Source organism: Rhinatrema bivittatum, chromosome 11 (genome assembly GCF_901001135.1).
Source record: "Rhinatrema bivittatum chromosome 11, aRhiBiv1.1, whole genome shotgun sequence".
Classification (NCBI taxonomy): Eukaryota; Metazoa; Chordata; class Amphibia; order Gymnophiona; family Rhinatrematidae; genus Rhinatrema; species Rhinatrema bivittatum.
The window spans coordinates 27,513,844-27,534,756 of NC_042625.1; the positions used below are offsets into that span (position 1 = coordinate 27,513,844).

General features: G+C 44.1%; 1 protein-coding gene and 1 long non-coding RNA gene across 3 annotated transcripts in view; one reads left to right on the forward strand and one right to left on the reverse strand.

Moving 5' to 3' along the window:
- WSCD2 (WSC domain containing 2) overlaps positions 1-20,913 on the forward strand; it is a 386,410-nt gene that overhangs the window by 198,789 nt on the left and 166,708 nt on the right. For both annotated transcript variants that reach the window (XM_029571384.1, XM_029571385.1), the window contains exon 3: positions 18,070-18,184. In XM_029571384.1, coding sequence (XP_029427244.1) covers positions 18,070-18,184 — 115 coding nt within the window. The remainder of the gene's footprint in view (positions 1-18,069; positions 18,185-20,913) is intronic.
- LOC115073165 overlaps positions 1-20,913 on the reverse strand; it is a 423,208-nt gene that overhangs the window by 153,411 nt on the left and 248,884 nt on the right. The gene's annotated exons all lie outside the window — the stretch shown is intronic.

A 20,913-nucleotide genomic window follows, 5' to 3' on the forward strand; every position in this document is an offset into this window, starting at 1 on the left:
TTCTCTGGAACCAGGTACTCGCTCAGGGGCCTGCCCTCTGTTCCAGTGCCAGACCTCTCAGCTAATGGAATCGCTGTGTGAGTACAATACCTCTGAGTCTCTCTACTCTACGGGATCAGGTACTCGTTCCTCGAGGGCCTGCTCTCTCTGTCTCTGAGCTTCTCCTATTCTACCTGGGACTCTGTATATTTCTCACTGTGTACTCATAACTCTGTCTCTTTCCACTACAGCACAGCCAAGCAGAGGATTCGCTGTTCCAGCGTCCTGTGGGATACTCGCCCAGCCGGGCTCAACATCCACTACTCACTACTGCCACCTCTGGTGGTTTCCAATAACTGTTTAAATAAAGATTAAAATCTGTGTTTGTGTGTCCAGAGTCTAACCTGACACCGTGGCCCCTCACGGGACTGCCCCCCATGGGCGTGGTCAGCTGCCACAGTGTCCAAGGATCCACCCAAACATCAATAACCCTAACAGTTTTTGCATGTGAGGACAGTTGTCCTGAAGTTCTTGTGCATGGGGGTTTTCTTCTATTTGGGGACTGATGTCATGTTGGAACCCCATTCCAGTTTTCCCACATTGCAAGGGGAGCAGATTTTTCTATGGATAATGGTGCAAGAGAAGTGAGAAGGGCTGTAACACCTAAGATGGACAAATAAACAGTCATCTTCATTGCTATTATATTTTTGATGCTGTTCTTTATTTTTGGCATTGTGGTTTGAATTATTTTATTTAAGTTGCAGGAAACACTATTTTATTTGAACATCATTCTTGGACTCCTGAGAATATTTATCCTGATTTTTCTATCCTTGCTGTTGTTATTGCCTTCATTGCTCCTTCTCTGGATTGCTTGGCACCTGTTAGAGATCCTCTACTTTCAGTGTGAGTATTGAGGATAAAGAATGGATAGCTATGCCAGGGGCATTGGAAGATTACTCTTCCTCCCTATCCGGACTGAACCTGGACCCGGACCACCCCAATGTGACAGATGAAGTACCCAGCTTGGGGATCGGTTACACAGGAAATTTTGTTACCATTTCCCATTTCGTTTCAGATGAATGCACATCCCTAGCAAATTTATCTATTACATATTCATTGTTTATTTTATTGGGTTTGCATTTAAAGAAACTGCAATACAAATATATGTAAGAAAAAAGTATTGACTTTTTATACCTTTAAGTTGATGATGGTATAGTCCAAAAATAGCCCGTATTGAGATGTATTATTTTTTAGTTTATATAAGTGAAAATATTTATAACTGCAATAACATGAAATCACAGTGGCAGCTCGGTATGAACCAATCACCTTGCCAATAATGAGAGGAGATGGAACTAAGACGTGAAGATAATTGATTAACTAGCAATTTTCTTGTACTTTCTAATGCTAATTTTTGAAAATGATATACTTTTTATCGAACAGTGCGCTTAGATGCGGTACTGTAGTGAAATCATTTTTTCACTAACAGTTTTAAAGATGAACAGGAATTATACAGATCCACATGCCAGGCCAGTACAGGGGGAGCAGCCAGTGTGTGGAGGTCTGCCTGATCCCAAGCAACATCAGGCCTCCTAGCTCTTGGGCTGTGGAGATTGTCTAACCCAGTGGTCCCCAACCCTGTCCTGGGGGCCCACCAGTCAGGTCAGGTTTTCAGGATAGCCACAATGAATATGCATGAAAGAAAATTTTGCATGTTTTGGAGGCAGTGCATGCAAATTTTCCCTCATGCATATTCATTGTGGATATCCTGAAAACCCGACTGGCTGGTGGGCCCCCAGGACAGGGTTGGGGACCACTGGTCTAACCTACATGACTCTCTCACTCCTCCTCCTCAGTTGTCACACAGCTGCTGACATGGTGTTAGAGAAGCCTGCAAGTAGTCAGAGGTTGTATAGTGGACAAGTGATGAGGCAAAGGTTTGCTGCTAAACCTGTCCCCTAAAAGCAACAGCAGAAACATGCCACCCCTTCTGTGTATGCATATACAACATATTGAGCTACATGTCGCAGAATCTTTGTAGGCCTAACCTGATACTTTAGACATATGGCAGATTAAGTTGCAAATGATGTGGCCTGGTGTGGAGGCCTCTCTGACGAATGTGCAGGATCTGTTCTACAGAGAGGAGGGCAAGTAGGCCACTGTCTCGAAAAAGGGACCCTCTAATAGGAGTGCTGACAGGCCTCAGACCCCACCCACTCCAAAACAGCTAACCCTCCCTAGCAGATGTAACTCTTGGAACCATGCACACCCCCAAATAACAAGACAATTAGTCCACTCCAGGTACTAGGTAGAAAAGCCTCAGGGTCTGGGGAGGGGTGGGCGGTGGAAAGTGTACACTACAGGTCGATATCTACTCATCCAGAAATATGACACACCATATCTGATGTCTGACACAGGCAAGTTTCACAACCAACTCCCCCCCCTCCCCCCTGATGCAAGGGTGAGCCCTGGGTAGAAGGATATTTGACTGTCAGGCCATTTTCTCCTCATCATATACAATAATATCTCTGAGGCACCCCTTGTAAAGAGTGGAAGGAAGCACAGGATCGCTGGTGTGGAAAGTCAGTGTGTGCAAAATGGATGCACACAGTGCGTGCTCTGGGGTATGCATAGGTGTTAGTAATGGGAGGGAACAATGAGGCCAACATCATCCTCAAATACAGATCTAGACAGAGGCTAACGGCAGGTCACTCACCCAGACGTACACACTGACACATATCTGTTGGCCCATAGTTGGGTGCAGACTACCTCCTGCAGTTTGTGCACCTATACTTGCCCAATGTGTATGTTCCTATCCTGTTCCTAATTCAGATTCCCTAATTGCTGAAGGATGGCAAAGGGTCCCACCAGGGGCGGATTGTGGGAAATAGTGGCCTGGGATGATTTTTCTCCATACTGGCCCATGGGTACCCAATTAAACATTACAATTTGGTGAGTCACCAAATACAGAATAAAGGGACCATAAAATATACACAGAAATGCACAGACAAACTAAACTGGAAATCACAACACGTTAGACTGTATGTAATGCAGCAATGGAAAAAACAGAAAAATACCATCATTCCTCATATAAACATCAAACAATAAATCAAGAACTATAAAACATCAATCACAATAGGAAAATCATACTAAAAATATCTATATTTCAAAACTGCTGATGAATAGAACCTCCAGTAATTTAACTCGTATACAAATTTTTGAAAATTTCCCTAACACCAATAAATATTTCAAAAACAGCAGACATCAAATAATAATCAATAATTAAAACTAATAAGGATTAGAAAAAAATCCCCGGTTCTCCATACCTGGCCACTTTTAATTCCAGTCACCTTGAGATGGTCATGAATTAGTTGTTCTCTAGCACAGTGGTTCTCAACCTTTTTTCTGTCGGGACACACCTGATTGATGGCTCCTACCTGCGTGACACACTGAACACATGACCATCATAGGGCTAAATGTAAAAGTACAGTTTGCATCCACAGGAAACCCCCTGACCCACAATTATGGATGTAAAGCAGAATTATGACATTCCCCATACAACTCACCTTACAAAAAATATATTCTGGTTCTAGTGTCATCTCAGTAATAGCAACACAAACTCCATCTACCAGGTTCAATAGCCCTACTTATGAAAAGAACATAAGAACATAAGAACATAAGAAAATGCCATACTGGGTCAGACCAAGGGTCCATCAAGCCCAGCATCCTGTTTCCAACAGTGGCCAATCCAGGCCATAAGAACCTGGCAAGTACCCAAAAACTAAGTCTATTCCATGTAACCATTGCTAATGGCAGTGGCTATTCTCTAAGTGAACTTAATAGCAGGTAATGGACTTCTCCTCCAAGAACTTATCCAATCCTTTTTTAAACACAGCTATACTAACTGCACGAACCACATTCTCTGGCAAACAAATTCCAGAGTTTAATTGTGCGTTGAGTAAAAAGAACTTTCTCCGATTAGTTTAAATGTGCCCCATGCTAACTTCATGGAGTGTCCCCTAGTCCTTCTACTATCCGAAAGAGTAAATAACGATTCACATCTACCCGTTCTAGACCCTCTCATGATTTTAAACACCTCTATCATATCCCCCCCCTCAGTCGTCTCTTCTCCAAGCTGAAAAGTCCTAACCTCTTTAGTCTTTCCTCATAGGGGAGTTGTTCCATTCCCCTTATCATTTTGGTAGCCCTTCTCTGTACCTTCTCCATCGCAATTATATCTTTTTTGAGATGCGGCGACCAGAATTGTACACAGTATTCAAGGTGCGGTCTCACCATGGAGCGATACAGAGGCATTATGACATTTTCTGTTTTATTCATCATTCCTTTTCTAATAATTCCCAACATTCTGTTTGCTTTTTGACTGCCGCAGCACACTGAACCGACGATTTCAATGTGTTATCCACTATGACACCTAGATCTCTTTCTTGGGTTGTAGCACCTAATATGGAACCCAACATCGTGTAATTATAGCATGGGTTATTTTTCCCTATATGCATCACCTTGCACTTATCCACATTAAATTTCATCTGCCATTTGGATGCCCAATTTTCCAGTCTCACAAGGTCTTCCTGCAATTTATCACAATCTGCTTGTGATTTAACTACTCTGCACAATTTTGTGTCATCTGCAAATTTGATTATCTCACTCGTCGTATTTCTTTCCAGATCATTTATAAATATATTGAACAGTAAGGGTCCCAACACAGAACCTGAGGTACTCCACTGTCCACTCCCTTCCACTGAGAAAATTGCCCATTTAATCCTACTCTCTGTTTCCTGTCTTTTTAGCCAGTTTGCAATCCCACGAAAGGACATCGCCACCTATCCCATGACTTTTTACTTTTCCTAGAAGCCTCTCATGAGGAACTTTGTCAAACGCCTTCTGAAAATCCAAGTATACTATATCTACCGGTTCACCTTTATCCACATGTTTATTAACTCCTTCAAAAAGTGAAGCAGATTTGTGAGGCAAGACTTGCCCTGGGTAAAGCCATGCTGACTTTGTTCCATTAACCATGTCTTTCTATATGTTCTGTGATTTTGATGTTTATAACACTTTCCACTATTTTTCCTGGCACTGAAGTCAGGCTAACCGGTCTGTAGTTTCCCGGATTGCCCCTGGAGCCCTTTTTAAATATTGGGGTTACATTTGCTATCCTCCAGTCTTCAGGTACAATGGATGATTTTAATGATAAGTTACAAATTTTTACTAATAGGTCTGAAATTTCATTTTTAGTTCCTTCAGAACTCTGGGGTGTATACCATCCGGTCCAGGTGATTTACTACTCTTCAGTTGTCAATCAGGCCTACCACATCTTCTAGGTTCACCGTGATTTGATTCAGTCCATCTGAATCATTACCCATGAAAACCTTCTCCATTACGGGTACCTCCCCAACATCCTCTTCAGTAAACACCGAAGCAAAGAAATCATTTAATCTTTCCGCGATGGCCTTATCTTCTCTACGTGCCCCTTTAAACCCCTCGATCATCTAACGGTCCAACTGACTCCCTCACAGGCTTTCTGCTTCGGATATATTTAAAAAAGTTTTACTGTGAGTTTTTGCCTCTACAGCCAACTTCTTTTCAAATTCTCTCTTAGCCTGTCTTATCAATGTCTTACATTTAACTTGCCAATGTTTATGCTTTATCCTATTTTCTTCTGTTGGATCCTTCTTCCAATTTTTGAATGAAGATCTTTTGGCTAAAATAGCTTCTTTCACCTCCCCTTTTAACCATGCCGGTAATCGTTTTGCCTTCTCTTCCACCTTTCTTAATGTGTGGAATACATCTGGACTGTGCTTCTAGAATGGTATTTTTTAACAATGACCACGCCTCTTGGACATTTTTTACTTTTGTAGCTGCTCCTTTCAGTTTTTTTTCTAACAATTTTTCTCATTTTATCAAAGTTTCCCTTTTGAAAGTTTTAGCACGAGAGCCTTGGATTTGCACACTGTTCCTTTTCCAGTCATTAAATCAAATTTGATCATATTATGATCACTATTGCCAAGTGGCCCCACCACCGTTACCTCTCTCACCAAGTCCTGTGCTCCACTGAGAATTAGATCTAAAATTGCTCCCTCTCTCGTCGGTTCCTGAACCAATTGCTCCATAAAGCTATCATTTATTCCATCCAGGAACGTTATCTCTCTAGCGTGACCCGATGATACATTTACCCAGTCTATATTGGGGTAATTGAAGTCTCACGCAACAACACTGGTGCAAGATCAAAATTTAATCACCACAATTTCTATGGTGGTTATTAGCAATTCCAATAATGGAAAGACTCAATTTTTATAGTGGCAACTCCATGCGTTCAACAAAACAGAATTCGAACAGGTCCCCCGACACGGTCCCGTGTTTCGCTGGGCTGCTTCGGGAGGGACCAGGGGTATATTTTAATCTAAGACATAAAACAAATATCAATGAGTATAAACAATGGTGAAGAAAGGCTACACAGTACCGACCTTTACAAATGTACATACCTTTATGAAAATACCCAGAGCGCGCAAGCTCACACAGGTGTAGGGCATTTAAACACAGAAAAGGCGCGAACGTGACAGCTCTCGCGAGAGCTGTCAACTTACAGCTGGTCTCGGCGGATCCGCACAGTGGATACCCATCTAATAAAACAGGTACCACTCAATTTCTTTATTGAGGCCAGAGGGGGCTACCGTGTCTAGAATAAAGATCCATCTCTGCTCCCTCCTGCCTAGGATCTCGGGGTAGTTGCCTCCCCGGGGAGGGCGGCGCACAACCTCGATCACCAGGAAGGAGAGATCAGAGATGGTATGTTCGCATTCAAGCCAGTGGGACACCAGGGGTTCATCAAGTCTGTGTAAACGAATGTTAGAACAATGTTCAATTATTCGAGTTTTTAACATGCGTGTGGTTTTACCCACGTAGAGCAACGGGCATGGGCACTTCACAATATATATCACCCCTTTAGTGAGACAGTCCGAGGAAGAGCGAAGTTTGAACACCCGCCCCGTAAGTGGATGTATGAATTCTGACATATTGGCTGTGTGGCTGCACATAGTGCAATGACCACAAGGACCATGTATTCCTAAGTTGTCAGATGAATCAATGAATGGGTAAGTATGCACTAGCCTGTCTCGTAGATTTCTGCCACGCTTAAAAGTAAAACGAAGCGGGCCATGTAACAGTTCTGTGAGTGAAAGTGCTGACCAGTGTCACCGTATCGTCTCAGCAATGGTGCTCCCCATTATTGAAAATGGCAAAATACAGTTGTTAGATTCATCAGGCGAACTGGAGGATGGTAAAAATAGCCAGTCCCGGTTTGTGTATAGCGCTCTCTTAAAAGCTCTCTTGACTACCCTATGGGGATAGCCGCGGTCCAGAAAACGGTTGATCATTACTCTTGCCTGTGTTAGAAATTCCAGGCGGGTGGAGCATAAGCGGCGTAAACGTAAGAACTGGCCTGTTGGGATATTGTCGCGCAAGGCGCGAGGATGACAACTCTGATACTGTAATAGAGTGTTCCGGTCAGTGTGCTTACGATAAATAGATGTTTCAAAATGCTCCTGACCTGCTGTATCAAAATAATCTAAAAAGCGATTTTCCAGCGGTGAATACAGAAGTTAAATTGTGTATGGGCATTGAGAGAGTTGAGCCAATCCAGAAAACAATAAAATTGTATATCTGTGCCCATCCAAATCACCAAGACGTCGTCAATGTACCTACGCCAAAGGTAAATGAATCTGAACCACTCAGAGGAATAAATAAATTGACTCTCAAAATTATCCATAAAGGAGACAGCCAAACTGGGGCCATAGTGGCCCCCATAGCTGTGCCTTTAATACTGTTTGAAGTATGAATCATGGAACTGAAAGAAATTCTCAGTGAGGGCTAGTTCAGATAACTGCATTAAAAAAGAAGTAGGTACACGATGAGGTCGTGGGCGTTTGTCCAAAGTGTGTGAGATCACTTGAAGTGCTTCAGTCTGAGGAATATTTGAATATAGTGAAATAACATCAAGTGTAACAAAAAAGAATGGGTTAGGGGGAAATGGCAGTTCAGATAATATGGAGATCAAATGAGTGGAGTCCCTCACATATGACTGAATTAGCGACACAAAAGGTTTTAGAAAAAGTCCACAACTGGGATAAGGGTTCAAGAAGAGAGCCAATGCCCGAGACGATAGGACGACCAGGCGGATGCGTCAGCGTTTTATGGATTTTGGGTAACGTGTAGAACTGTGGCGTAACAGGATGTGGGGTGGTGAGAAATTTCCCTTCTTTAGTTGTAATAATATGCCGGTCTAATGCTTCCTGAACAAGTTGTTTAATAGTACCCTGTAGTTCTTCGGTGGGATCAGTCAATAATGGGCTATAGAATTCACGGTCACTCAATTGGCGAACAACCTCAGTGTCATAATCAGAACGGTCCTGGACGACGAACCCGCCACCCTTGTCCGCTGGTTTAATCATGATGGAATGATCCCTGCTTAAGGACATTAAAGCATGTGTCTCGTCTCTAGTCATATTGTACCGAATAAATCGTTTGGATAAAAAAATCGTGCGTACATCCCTACTGACTAGGCGTTCAAAAGCACCGAGGGAGACATCAATAGGGCCTGGGGGATCCACCGAGACCGCGGGCGCATAACTGACATATCCGTAGATGTGTCAGTATCCAAAAAGAATAATTTAAGTCTCAGCAAGCGAAAAAAGCGGTGGAGGTGTGTGAATACATCAAATATATCACCCTTAATCGTGGGGACAAAGGAAAGTCCTTCTCTAAAACCCTTAATTCACATTCAGAAAGACCATGTGAGGATAAGTTGAACACAGTCTCCTCCCGGTTTACTGCCACGGATCCGCTTGTGATCGTGTTTACACTAGCTGGTCTCTGTGCTCGCTGGACTGTTATAGTTCCCTTCGCTCGCGATCCCCGGGTGTTGCGTTGACCGTGGCCCGAGTCTAAAAAAGATGCCGCGATCGATGCATACCGAGAGGATGCAGAGAGTCCCAAAGCAGAGTCGGAGGAAGTTTGACCAGTCTGTTCGCTGAATAGCGGTGCGCCATCTTGAGGTTGTTGTCCGCGATTCCAACGCTGAGCCCCTCCCCGAGGGCGTTGTACTGCCTGCTCTTCTGATGAGGAGTCTCCTGACGAAGAAGAGTCCTCGGCAAAGGTAACCTTCTTGGCAGGTTTCTGACTCATCCATCTGTATACGTACCCCGTCTGATAATCAGTAGCGTCCCGCTGGAATTTGCTGAATTTAACCGCTTTCAATTCAGAGCGGAACTTGGATAAATTTGCTTGAAATTCCTGAAGTTGCTGATCGAACAGGTCCACCACTGTAGATGATTTAATCGTCTCAGTTTTAAGAGAGACTTCTGCTTTCAACTGGTCAATAAGCTCTTTATTAGTTTCGATGATCAGCACCATCAAATCCAAAGAGCATTTATTGAGTATTTATTCCAGCACGCTAAAAATGCGGGGTTGTCAGTGTGGAGACGAGGCTCTTTTTGAATACGGGAGTCCCCTGGGTATCCGGCGAAGGCGACAATATTCTATAAGTGTTGATGAGTGGGAGCTCAGCCCTGGTCAATCGCTTCTGAGTATTGATCAGATCCGTCCAGGTCACTGGAGGAATGGTATCCAAGGAGGAGTCCTCAAAGAAAGGATTAGCTGTAAGTACCACCCGCGTTCACTGCGGCTTCCGAATAACTAAACGTGTAATCGTCAGTAGCCATAACATGCTCCGATAGAGCGGCACTAGTCCAAATGAAGAAGGAGCAAACCCTTGCACATAAGCAAGTATCACGCAACAACACTGGTGCAAGATCAAAATTTAATCACCACAATTTCTATGGTGGTTATTAGCAATTCCAATAATGGAAAGACTCAATTTTTATAGTGGCAACTCCATGCGTTCAACAAAACAGAATTCGAACAGGTCCCCCGACACGGTCCCGTGTTTCGCTGGGCTGCTTCGGAGGGACCAGGGGTATATTTTAATCTAAGACATAAAACAAATATCAATGAGTATAAACAATGGTGAAGAAAGGCTACACAGTACCGACCTTACAAATGTACATACCTTTATGAAATACCCGGAGCGCGCAAGCTCACACAGGTGTAGGGCATTTAAAACACAGAAAAGGCGCGAACGTGACATAGGTTTGCAGAAATTGTTTTCAGCGTTCTATTCATCTCTCTCAGTTTGACCGTTAACCTCTGCCTACCATCCTCAGCCTAAGTCCAAGGCGAGGTCAAATTTTTGACATAATGCTCTCCAAAGCTTTGCAATAAATTGCACTCCCCTGTCAGATAGGATATGCTTAGGCATCCCATGAAGGCAGAAGATGTGTTTAATAAAGAGTTTTCCTAACTCTTTAGCAGAGGGTAATCCTGGTAACGCTACAAAAATGTGGCCATTTTGGAGAAGCGGTCAACAGTAACCCAAATGGTGTTATTTCTGTTGGATGGTGGCAGGTCTACCACGAAATCGGTTGCTATATGAGTCCATGGTTCATCCGGCAATGGTAGAGGCTGTAACAGGCCCCAAGGACATCCGGCTGGTGGTTTTTGCTTGGCACAGACAGCGCAGGAACTCACATAAGCTTGTATGTCCTTTTTCATGGTTGGCCACCAGTAGTACTGCTGTAACATAGCTAGGGTGCAACTCTGTCCCAGATGGCCAGCCAGACGGGAATCGTGCGCCCACTTCAACAGCTTCTTCCTTGGATTTCTGGCCACCACCATCTTCCCGGCAGGTACCCACATGAGTGGCTGCAAGAACCACTCTTCTGGGGGTCAATGATGTGACGGGGTTTGTCTGGCACATCCTGCGGGGAGAAGGATCGTGACAAGGCATCCGCCCAAGTGTTCTTCTTCTCTCCTGGACGATACTTCAGAAAGAAGTCAAATCTGTTAAAAAAACAGGGACCATCTTGCTTAATGGTGATTGAGTCGCTGAGCCATGTCTGAGGTACTCCAAATTTTTGTGATCGGTGTATACTACAATTTGGGTGTTTGTGCGCCTTCCAGCCAAGGATGCCACTTTTCAAAGGCCAGCTTGATTGTGAGTAACTCTTTGTGTCTCATTCCATAATTTCTTTCGGCAGGCGAGAACTGCCTTGAGAAGTAGGAGCAAGGATGGAGCACATTAGATTCCCTATACTGGCTTAAAACCGCTCCCACACCGTCTGATGCGTTGATCTTGACAATGAACGGATGATGTGGATCAGGATGGCGGAGGCATAGCTTCTTTTGAAAAGCCTCTTTGAGCGTCAGAAAGACTGATATGGCTTCAGGAGACCAATTGGCTGGATGGCTCCCTTCTTGGTCATAGCAGTTAGAGGGACTGTCAATGATGAGTAGTTTTTAATATAGGAATGATAGTAATTGGTGAAGCCCAAGAAGCGGCGCAGTGCTTTCAGGCCTGTAGGTTGGGGTCCAGTCCCAGATACTTTCTAATTCTTGGGGTCCATCTGAAACCCGTTCTTAGAAACAATGTATCCCAGGAAGGGTACAGACTCCTTGTGGAATTCACATTTTTCAAGCTTTCATATAGGTGGTACTCACTAGGGATGTGAATCGTTTTTTGACGATTTAAAATATCGTCCGATATATTTTAAATCGTCAAAAATCGTTAGAGGCGATATTTAATAGGAATTCCCCCGATTTATCGTCAAAAATCATAAATCGGGGGAGGGCGGGAAAACCGGCACACTAAAACAACGCTAAAACCCACCCCGACCCTTTAAAATAAATTCCCCACCCTCCCGAACCCCCCCCAAAATGCCTTAAATTACCTGGGGGTCCAGTGGGGGGGGTCCCGGTGTGATCTTTTACTCTCGGGCCTCCGGTGCGTTGTAGAAATGGCGCCGGCGCTACCTTGCCCTGTCATATGACAGGGCAAAGGTAGCGCCGGCGCCATTTTGTTTTTTGTCCCTGACGTCAGGAGCGTAGGAGATCGCTCCTGGATCCCCGCTGGACCCCCAGGGACTTTTGGCCAGCTTGGGGGGACCTCCTGACCCCCACAAGACTTGCCAAAAAGTCCAGCGGGGGTCCGGGAACGACCTCCTGCACCCGAATCGTTTTGCCGTACAAAATGGCATTTTGTATGGCAAAACGATTCGAGTGCAGGAGGTCGTTCCCGGACCCCCCCGCTGGACTTTTGGCAAGTCGGGGGACAAAAAAACAAAATGGCGCCAGCGCTAACCTTTGCCCTGTCATATGACAGGGCAAAGGTGGCGCCGGCGCCATTTCTACAACGCACCGGAGGCCTGAGAATAAAAGATCACACCGGACCCCCCCCCTGGACCCCAGGTAATTTAAGATCTGCACGCGGCCAAATATACGCATATATGGGCACACACACAGGTCTTTTAAAATTATCCTCTCTGTGTTTATATACCATGGTCTGAATAATACAACATTCGGGAGGCAATGTTTCAAAATTGCCTGCATTGGTGAATAGCCCTTGCATATTTTTACTCATGAGCTTAGCATCAATTTTCAAAGGGAACTTGAACATTTCCTCAGGAGAGAAAGTACTCAGAGCTTTGCAGCTTCTTTTTCTGCAGTTACCTATTGAAAAGTCAAAACTTCCCGCATTGCTGCCTTGCCCACCCAATAGTAAAATTGTATGCACTGTGGATCAACGGTCGTAATTTTACCCCCATAGAAGGCGAGCAATTTACCTGGGTAAAAAACCTTTGATAATTGCCCTCGTAGAGGTATACTGAAAACAGTGCCCATGGCCTCTGTTCCGGCCGATGCTACACCGTGCACTGGCTGCAGCGCATGGTTTAACCTGCAATTGGACGCACATTTTGGATGCGAGTCCATTACTCCCGATACAAAACGAGGGTTAGCGAGTCCAATCGCGCACGTAGGTAACAGCATTCATCACATGCAAATGCACGTTGATGAGGCTATTATCTATTCCTCCCATGCAAAAAATGTGCGCCCGAGGCTCCGGAGCAGGCGTTTTTGGAGAAGCCCAAAAAGTGTACAGAAAAGCAGAAAATCCTGCTTTCCTGTACATCCTCCAACTTAATATTGTGGCATTATTAAGTCGGAGGAACTAAAAAATTAGAAATGTCCCCCCCCCCCCCCCCCCAAAAAAAAAAAAGTGTGCTGTGGACAAGGTTAGGAAAACGGACACTCTAAAATTGAACGTCCGTTTTCCTAACCCGCAGTGACAGCCACCTCTCTGGGCACCTGCTGCCGAGGAGGCACTAGGGGCGCACAATGCCCCCTAGTGACTCCTTTTACCACGGCAGCCCATTTGCATTTTGTATTGGGCGCCCCGGAGAGGTGGATCCGAGCGCCCCTTTAACACGCGCCGATATTGCATCGGCCTGATTGTGCATAATTTCTGGGGCCACACAAATTCAGCCTGGTTTGGGAGATCTTTGACTGTGTCCCATGGAGATTTTTCACATCCATAATTTTTTTTTTTTGCACTCTAGCCTTCCCCAGATTTCTACTGTGATGCATTCGGCATTTTTTCCATTTGTGATCAGTCCACTGGCTATGTCCGTATTTAGATCGATTAGACTTGGTGCTGTTTATCCACTCATGCTCAAAACTGATTTAAGTCCTTGTACCAGGGTGCCCATAAGAAAGAATCATAGCCTCAGCTGTTACAAAACAGAGCCAGGATACTGCCTACTTGCACCAAAAATTATGAACATATCAATTCTATTCTCTATAATTTACAGCAGCTACCTATAGCAGCAAGAGTGCAATTTAATACATTGTTTTCACTTTAAAATGTCTTCATAGAGGGAACCCGCAATACTTGGTGGATTGATTAAGCTATTATGAATGTGATGGATCTTAAGATCCTTCCAACAGGGTTTTCTCAATGTCCCCTCGTTGTCTAGAGCAGTGGTCCCCAACCCTGTCCTGGGGGCCCACCAGCCAGACGGGTTTTCAGGATATCCACAATGAATATGCATGAGAGAGAATTTGCATGTTATGGAGGCAGTGCATGCAAATTTTCTCTCATGCATATTCATTGTGGATATCCTGAAAGCCCGACTGGCTGGTGGGCCCCCAGGACGGGGTTGGGGACCACTGGTCTAGAGCCTCCTTAGAATATACCAGGCATTCTGCTTTCAGAAGCTTCGGAATGCACATTTGAGAAGAACTTATTTACACTTCAGAAAGAAAGTGAAAATGCAGCTCTTCATTGAGTCATTTGGGTAAAGACTCACTAGCCTACAGAGAGAAGAGTTGACAGGTTAGGATAATTTGAGTAGCATTATTTTGTTAATTATTTTACTTGTTTGTCTAGTATATAAACTGTGATATGTGTCTGATTTATGCATATGGGTATCATTTGTGATGGTCTGTTTTTTTCTACTGTCTTGGATTGATTACTGTGTTTTTCTTATTGCATTATATCCACCCAGATATAAGCATGATCAGCGGATAATCCTGTTTTAGGAAATGAAGCAGAATGTAGCAATCTATAGAAATAAGACTTTGCTCGTGCTCTGTTTAATCTTTATTCTGGACCACGCCAGTTCCTCTGAAGGTCAGGGCTTCCTCACTAGTCAGAAGTAGATGGAGTGTTACGATCTGAGGAGATGGCACCTCCTTGCTTGCTGTGACTAATTTCCTGAAAATCAGAGCGGCGTTCTGTCTCTCTCACATGAAGGGATGAGCATTCAGGTCGTAATCCCTGATGCAGAAATTCAACTGACTAGTGCTAACCTTGACAAATTGAGCTACCTTGCTGCCCTGTGTGCAGCGTATTGGAGTGCAAGGAAAGTCCTTGAAGAGAGATTTCTAATTACAAAAAAAATATTGTTTTTCTACTGTAGAGAAACGCATGGTAACTATTTATTAACTCTTTAAATGCAAGCAAATTGTGTATTTGCTAAATATAGTACAGTATGTTTCAAGAAGACATGTTATAAAAGAACAAGAACATAGTTTTTCCTCAATTATTCATGGTATAATTAACAAACAAACACAAAATGAACAAACACCCATTTAAGAGTGCATTACAAATATCAAATTCATTAGATAAAATCAGATACAACATTTTTTTGAACACCTGTGGGTGTCATTTTTGTAAATAATTTAAACTTTAATAAAAATTGTCTGTAGGACATTGTCTTGACCTTGACCTCTCCTTCTCCTGGCACCAACATGCTTTGCTGCTTACCCTCCTTTCCTTCTGCCTGGAGATGCTCCATGTGTTCTAAAGTTGAAACAAACCTTGCAAAGTGGCGACAGTGTATGTGGTCTGAACGCATTGTAAATTCGGAACAGCTTAAGGTCAAGGACTGCCTGTACTGTAGATATTCATGTCTTATTCTTACATGATAAAGTAGAAAATAAAAGAACTCTCCTAGGGGTTGCTTTCTTGTATGATATGCAAGCCCATCAAAATTCTCAGAACTTGGATGTGTGTTTTTTGTTGTTTTTATTTCTGGGTAAATAGGAGAGTTCATTTTGTACCAGATATACTAAGCTTTTAGGGGTAGATTTTTAAACGTGTGTGCGCGCTACTCGGCGCGCGCACATGGATGTGCGATTTTATAACATGCGTGCATGGCAGGCGCGCATATTATAAAATCCGGGGTGGTGTGAGCAAAGGGGGGGGGTGGAATATTGCAAGTTTCGCGTGGCGACACATCGCAACCTCCCCCAGTTGTAAATAAGTTACGTGCGCTGGCAGCCTGCCGGCGTGCGATCTCCCGGCACAGCGGCACATGGCCGCTGTGCCAACCGCCTCCAAGCCCCGCCCCGGACCACCCCTTGGAAGAGGCCTGGCTCTTGTGCGCGTAACAGGGGATATGCACGTGGCCGGGCCTCTTCTAAAATTTGTGCGGTGCGCACAAGGCCCAGCCATGCATGTAATTCCTGGATTTTACGCTCGGAGGGGTTTTAAAATTGGGCCGTTAGTTTTTTTTTTTCCTGTAGATGCAAAAGGGGATAATTTTGAAAAACCGTATGCTAAGTTAAGCCAGCAAATATGCGCATAAGTTGTGTCGATTTTCAAAGCGGACTTGCGTGCATAAGTTGGCTTTGAAAATGATCCCGGCAAAACCATGCGCACATGACAACACCCGCTGTTTCGTGTGCATAGGTTTCGCCGAGAGAATTTAAATGCCTCCTTTTTCAAATCTAAACACAATACGCATAAGTTCCAGTCCCTTCCAGCTCCATCCCCTGGAATGCCTCTTCCCTGTGCTCATACAGGGGTGAATGTTCAAATGTACGTGCATATTTTCGCTTGCGTGCTCACATCTACATGCGTAAAAAGGGAATGATCTAAACTGGTTCCAAGATTTATGTACGCAAGTTGCTATTTTATAAGAGACTTAGCGGTGATTTATTCATGCAGTTTTACCTCTGCTAACTGTCTTGCACAGTTGATATCAGACAGGTCTGTTGTCAACTATTGCTTGGGTGGGAGGTCTGGGTGAATTGGGAGAAGTTGAGGCTGAAGGACAGGGAGGATCTCGATGACCTGGAGAAGGACTGGGTGAACTGGTGGAGGAATCAGAAAACTGGTCATTTCAATGATGCACACATGTTTTAAAATATAGCAAGCTACACATGGCAATCAGGGTTTTACGGGAGCAAGTCTTTTTTTTTTTGCCTGAAAATTATTCACACGTATGTTTATAAAATAAGTAGGAAAAGAATGCATGTTCAATACATTGAAATACACTTTTTCAATGCACTGCAGGTATTCACGCTTATGTGTATTTTATAAACTGCAAGTACTGTACCTGATGCATGCAGGTTAGAGAATACTGTAGTAGTTCTCCGCACGGCCATGCACGTGTGTATATGGGGCTGTGCGGTCATCCTCACAGTGTCCGTGCATGAACATTTTACATGTAACGGGCCATCTAGGCAGACAAAGCACTACTTTTGACTGCAGAAGTCCCCTTCCTCCTCGCCTCTGAGGGTAATTTTCAAACCCATTTACAAGGATAAATCATTGCTTTACCCACATAAATGGTCTCTTGTAAAACTGACCACTGGATATTGCCCTTTTTGTGCTTTTTTTTACCTGCATATGAAAAAGGCAGTCCGGGAGAAGGGGCGGGGTTTGGGCAGACATTATTAAAGCTCACGCCTTTAATTTTAGACAGTAGGCAGACAAACGTCCTTGAGAAAACTACCCGCTCACGTTAGCAGGTATAAATGTGTGTTGGAAGTTTTTCTTGGGATAATTTTGTCACTGCACGTATGTACTGTCACTTTAAGAATGAGTGTAAACTTTGTGTGTAAAAGAATACCCTCAGACTTTGCACTCATATAAAATGTTTTGGCAGAACTGGCCTTTTGAAGGTGTAAGATGAGGGTAAGAACAGTTTGAGTGTTACCCAGTTACCTATAAAGAAGAATTAGTTCTCCCTCAAGCACAGCCCATCCTACGTGAAGCAGTATCAAATGGATCCATTTTATCTGGACATGCTGGGTCAGTTGTGGTTAAGCCCCCAGTGTAACTCCTACGTTACTTAGAGAAAATGGAGCACATTCATAAACAGAATTGATAAACAATAAATAAATAAATAAATAAATAAATAAAATAAAAACAGGGCCGGTCCAATGTCTCCAGATAATATATGGTCCAAGTTAGTAAACCTGACAATGCTGTGCAGCAGGAGGCAGGTCACTCTAGTCCCCCCGAGGGCCACAGGTTGGTTGGGTTTTCGGGATATCCATAATGAATAAGCATGAGATTCATTTGCATGTAGTAGAGACCACTGTGGACAAATGCTTTTCATGCACGTTTGCATATAGATATCCTGAAAACCCACCTGGCGTGCAGAACAAGGACTGACGTTGCCTGCCTCTGCTGCACAGCAAATAGTGTGCGTGCACACCCGCCGCTCACTAATCTACAGCAGGGACTGTCAGCGCAAACTTTAAAATACTAGAATAAAGTCGGAATCGGGTGTGAGGTTTGCACCCAGTTGGATTCTCTTTTCAATTGTGGCCCTTAAAAAGAAGAGCATTTAATTTAGCCAGGGGTTTAGGTTGAGGCAGGTGAGTCTCAGTGGTGACCTAAGAATTTGGAACCAGCTGATTCTGATAATGTTTTCTTTTTTTCCCCTTCAGCAAAATATATTGGCTGCTACGTGGATGACACACACCGGCGAGCCCTGCGTGGAGTCTCCTTTTTTGACTACAAAAAGATGACGGTGTTCCGTTGTCAGGACAACTGTGCAGAACGGTAATTTCAGCTCCTCCGCAATACGTCTTTCTTGTGATATCCCTAGCTTCGTCTTCTCCCTTCCTGGTGTTTGAAGAATATTTACCTGCCACCAGACGCTCTGCAGAATAGCAGCCCCCGTACAAAAGATTTGTCTGTTTACGGTAGCCTAAGGGCCGACGGACTAATCTGCAGTCAGCCACGAGAAACCTTTCTCACGATAACCAGGGCATTTATTTAATATGTAAATTAATTTGGTGTGGTGATTTTTTTTTGCATCAAGATCTGTACAAAAGCTCACGCTTTATCGCCAAAAAAAAAAAAAAAAAAGTAACTACAAGTTTCACAGAAAACCACCGATTTTTGGGATGTTTCCTCGCAAAAAGGTCATTTTTCAAAAGGCCGTGCCCATCAATACACGCTATTTTATAACCTATGCCTGCATGTCTGGAGATGTATGCAGGACTGCTCCTTTGCTACTGCTCCTTGTTAGGCGCAGGAGGGGAGAGAGAGAGAGAAACTCTTTATAAGGCCCAGTCTGATACTCTTATGGACCATTGTAAGGGGGCACTTTGATTCGGGGTGAGTTTTCGGGAGGTGGGTTGGGGTTAGGAGGGGTGTTACAGACCCATTCAGAGGTATTCATTGTAAAATTGACATCATCAGACCGAGTGCTATTAAAGAGGCTTTTTCTCCCTCTGCCGATGTTCATCAGAATCCTGCGCCTGAACAAGGAGCTGCAGCACATAACACGCACGCACCGGCTGAGGAAAATTCAGAGTTACGTGAATCCGTGCTGGCCCCGCCTCTGGAGCCTCCAGGCCTTGCCCCTTTCCCACCTACTTTTCCTGGGTACGCGTACATCGACGTATGCACGCCCTTCCCAGCCATTTAAAGTTCGCGTAGCTCCCGCTTGGATCACTTATGCACCTAAATGGGCGGTTTTTTTGCGCGCGGCTTTTAAAATCTACCTTATAATGTTGCTATGCAAAATTTGCTAATGTACCGATTTGCATGATTCTTCAGCCGACTTGTGATTTTGCATAAGTTTTGCATGTCTCTTCACCAACGCAAAATTGCGTGTACGAAAATGGCAGTTAGTGCACATAAAAATGTGCCAGTGGCACACATTTGCCATTTTTCTGCGCATTATCACATTTGCGAAGGCATTCACACTCTATTATTAGTGTTATTATCATATTTATTCATCACATCCCATGGTATCTCAATGCTGCCTCTTAGGGCACTGGGGTCCTGTTTTGTGCACTCGACAAAGAGTGCGTGGGACAGTGGCCACCGATGCAAAGTTTGCCAGTTTCTGGCTCACATCTTCCAAATTCTGCTCCCTCTGGAAAATATTTCTAGCCCAGGTGGACTGAGCCAAAAAAACTCACACTGACCTATGTGATTAATGGGGAGGGCAAAATAAAACTGTAAAGTGAGATTGTATGATGAGCTGTGACAGAAATATTGTAAGTTCTTCAATACTTCCAGTAAAATACGCTGCGTAATGTGCCATCATTTTTATTAAGTATAACATGAAATATAGCTCAGGGATGGCCAGCTCCAGTCCTCGAGAGCCACAGACAGGCCAGGTTTACAGGATCTCCCCCACTGAATATGCATGAGATAGATGTGCACACGCTGCCTTCACTGTATGCAAATCTACCTCATGCATATTCATTGTGGGTATCCTGAAACCCTGGCCTCTTTATGGCTCGAGAACCAGAGTTGGCCACCCCTTGTCTAGCACGACTGATTACAATTGCTATGAGAATAACAACTCCACAGCTTCCCAACATCCTTATGCCAGAATAACAAATGAGGGGAGAAACTTCAAGCATTTAAGTCATCTTTGCTCATGTCTCAATATCAAGTGAATTCTGCTTTACATTTTTTTCCTGTTTCTCCCTGCCCTGCCCCCACCCCCCATATCCTACTGCATGTACCAGAGAAAAACAAGACCACAAAGGGATACGTGGTGAAGGATTATTATTGTTATTGTTAACCCAGGGGTTTCTTCCTGCTGTGGGCTTCAGAACTGGCTTCAACTCATTTTATAACTCCCCCCACTGCTGTCTCCCATGTAGCCCAGTCATCACAGGCCCAGTCCTTGGCCCAGGGCCACAGACCACAGCTCCTTCTGGAGCCTGGAACGCAGGCACCCTCAGTCTGGCCACTAGGTGTCGCCATTGCACGATGACAGACCTCTCTCCCCTCAGAGTCCACGAAGGCTCCTCCCCAAGGAGCAGAGTCCTGGCTCAGGAATTGAAGGCTCCTTTTCCCCGTACGGCTGCGCACGGCACTTCCACTGAGTCACCAGGCCCAGCTTGAAGCTTCAACATCATATTAAAAAATCTGCCATCTTACTGTATATGAGATTGATATAGTGCCTTAATTCAAGGTGCTGAGTGTTTGCATTTCCTACTCTCGAACTAACAAGGGCTTTTGAACTGCATGACACGGAGTGGCTCGCAAGCTTCCCTATAATTCTTTGTATGCTTCTCAGAAGAAGGTTTATTAGTAAGTTCTTTTGCAACAAATGCCCTCCTAGAAATCTCAAGCCATCATTTTAACATATGCTGTAGGTTCCGTTCCGGAGTTAGAGTTTTTTTCCTTGGCACTGCGAAGCTTTTTCTGTGCGGACAGACCACCACTCAGCTCATGAGGATTCGCATGAATGAAAGGATTACAGCACTGATTGAAGTAATCCCAAAAGCAGTGATTACTTATATTTACCTATGTCTATA